Below are 1,808 nucleotides of genomic sequence, written 5' to 3'. Positions count from 1 at the left end.
CAAAATAAAACAGATTGTCCATAACTATATGTATATACACCACAAGTGTACATATGTATGTATATGTATATTTATACATTTTGATTTTTCTAACTTATCTACTAATAAGAAAAAACAACAACAAAGTATTAGCTGGAGAGCCAGCGCATGCCTTTGCGGTTGAGTAAGAAAAAAGAAATAAGAAAATATAAATATGTATGTACATGCGTTTACTGGTAGTAATTCCAAAAATAAATACATAAGGAAGGAAGCTCTAAGTTTGGGTGCAACGGAACATTTTATACTCTTCGGATAAAGAAAAGCCTTTCTTCAACAACTTTTTCTCATTTAAAAATTAAATATTAAAATAGATTTTTTGGTTGTTACAAACATGCACTATTAAAGAAGAAATTCAGAAATTTTTGGAAAAAAATATTTCAAACTCGGCCATTGCGACGCCATTTCCGTTGACGCCTTGGAAAAAAAAGATGCTCCCGCGTTGGGAGTATAACTTCTTACAAGATCATCTAAAGTGAAAAGTACTCGTTTTAGTAGGAACCTTAACTCGGAACTTGGGCGAAGGAGAAAATATTGAAAACTGGGATTTTGGCAGACACTTTGTCAAAAATTAAAATTTCACTTCGAGAAACACCCGTGTAAAGACGGTGCACTTAGCCTAGCTAGTCCCTAGCGCTCAAGTTCTCGAGGCTTTATTTTCGAAAACATTACTCGGATCAACTTGAAAATTTAGGTCAATATTCTAGAGATGTTGCAGAATTTATTACGGCAATAAACAACAACCCGTAAGCCCATGTAACCATTTGAAGCCGGGGTAATACCTTAAGTTGTAAAAAAAATTCCCGGAAGTTCTAAAATCTTTACACTGGTATATGAATGCTCAGAGAAGTATTGACCCCTTCTAAACTATTTTGTTGATCAGTCGGTTTCCCATATGAAAAATTCTTCAGATTTTCTTGCATTTTCTTAGCCAGTTTGAGGTATAGCAATTTTTAATTTTGCATCGAATCTTACTCACTCTCTTGACACTAACAACAACAAATATTTAAAACAGGGTATCATTATGAAACAACGATTTTATTAATAAAAATGGTACTTCCACCTAACTAATTTTGACAGTGTGGAATATTTGTATCTTGCATGTATCGTTCTATAAAATTTTTCAAATCACACACGTCACATTTCTTCTTCGGTTGTCGCAGCTCACAGATGGCATAATGCTGAGCCATGCAATTCCCATCATTTATATGGAAAATATTAGTAACTAGCCAAAGATGTACACAATCCTCATTTTGACCAGAATTGTCTGGTTGACTGCCTGCCCATTTAGCATACCGCATTGGACGTCCGTCTTTAATTGACATAAATTTACCTTCCTCAGCCAAATCGGTGACACCAAGCCAGAAATTTGTCCCAGTATGACCTTTATACATGAGTAAATAGGAACTCAGTGCATTCATCTCAGCTGCCGACTCGATTACGGCCAAATCACTATCATAGTTGCGACAGTAAAGCATCGCACCGAACCAATTCATCTGTAATTAAGAGACCTGAATTATATAATTTTAATGTAGAAACTTTAAAGTAAATTACCGTAGTAGCAGTGTTTATTAGGTAATATTTACTACCGATCTGTATGAAGGGTTGTTTCTCACTCTCACCTACAATTTAGAAAGAGTTGCAATGAAAAAGTAAAAATTCATACTATTCTTCCTCAAGAATAACTCACCGCGGTTGGAAATATTAATAGACTGGGGTAATACCCGCGCAAAGCACCAAATTAAAATAAAATATTGTGTCAAACCCATTTT

General features: G+C 34.6%; 1 protein-coding gene across 1 annotated transcript; it reads right to left on the bottom strand.

The window, feature by feature from the left end:
• Positions 1 to 1,053: 1,053 nt before the first annotated feature.
• Positions 1,054 to 1,805, bottom strand: LOC108971680 (C-type lectin 37Db-like; the record flags this gene model as incomplete). Its single annotated transcript, XM_018937926.1, has 3 exons — positions 1,054 to 1,532; positions 1,591 to 1,658; positions 1,727 to 1,805. Coding segments are annotated over 3 exons (576 nt in total), but the record flags the coding sequence as incomplete, so codon positions are not given.
• Between the last annotated feature and the right edge of the window lie 3 nt (positions 1,806 to 1,808).

This window comes from Bactrocera latifrons, unplaced genomic scaffold (genome assembly GCF_001853355.1).
Source record: "Bactrocera latifrons isolate USDA-ARS-PBARC rearing strain unplaced genomic scaffold, ASM185335v1 scaffold_350, whole genome shotgun sequence".
Taxonomy (NCBI): Eukaryota; Metazoa; Arthropoda; class Insecta; order Diptera; family Tephritidae; genus Bactrocera; species Bactrocera latifrons.
This window is presented reverse-complemented; position numbering and strand designations above follow the sequence as displayed.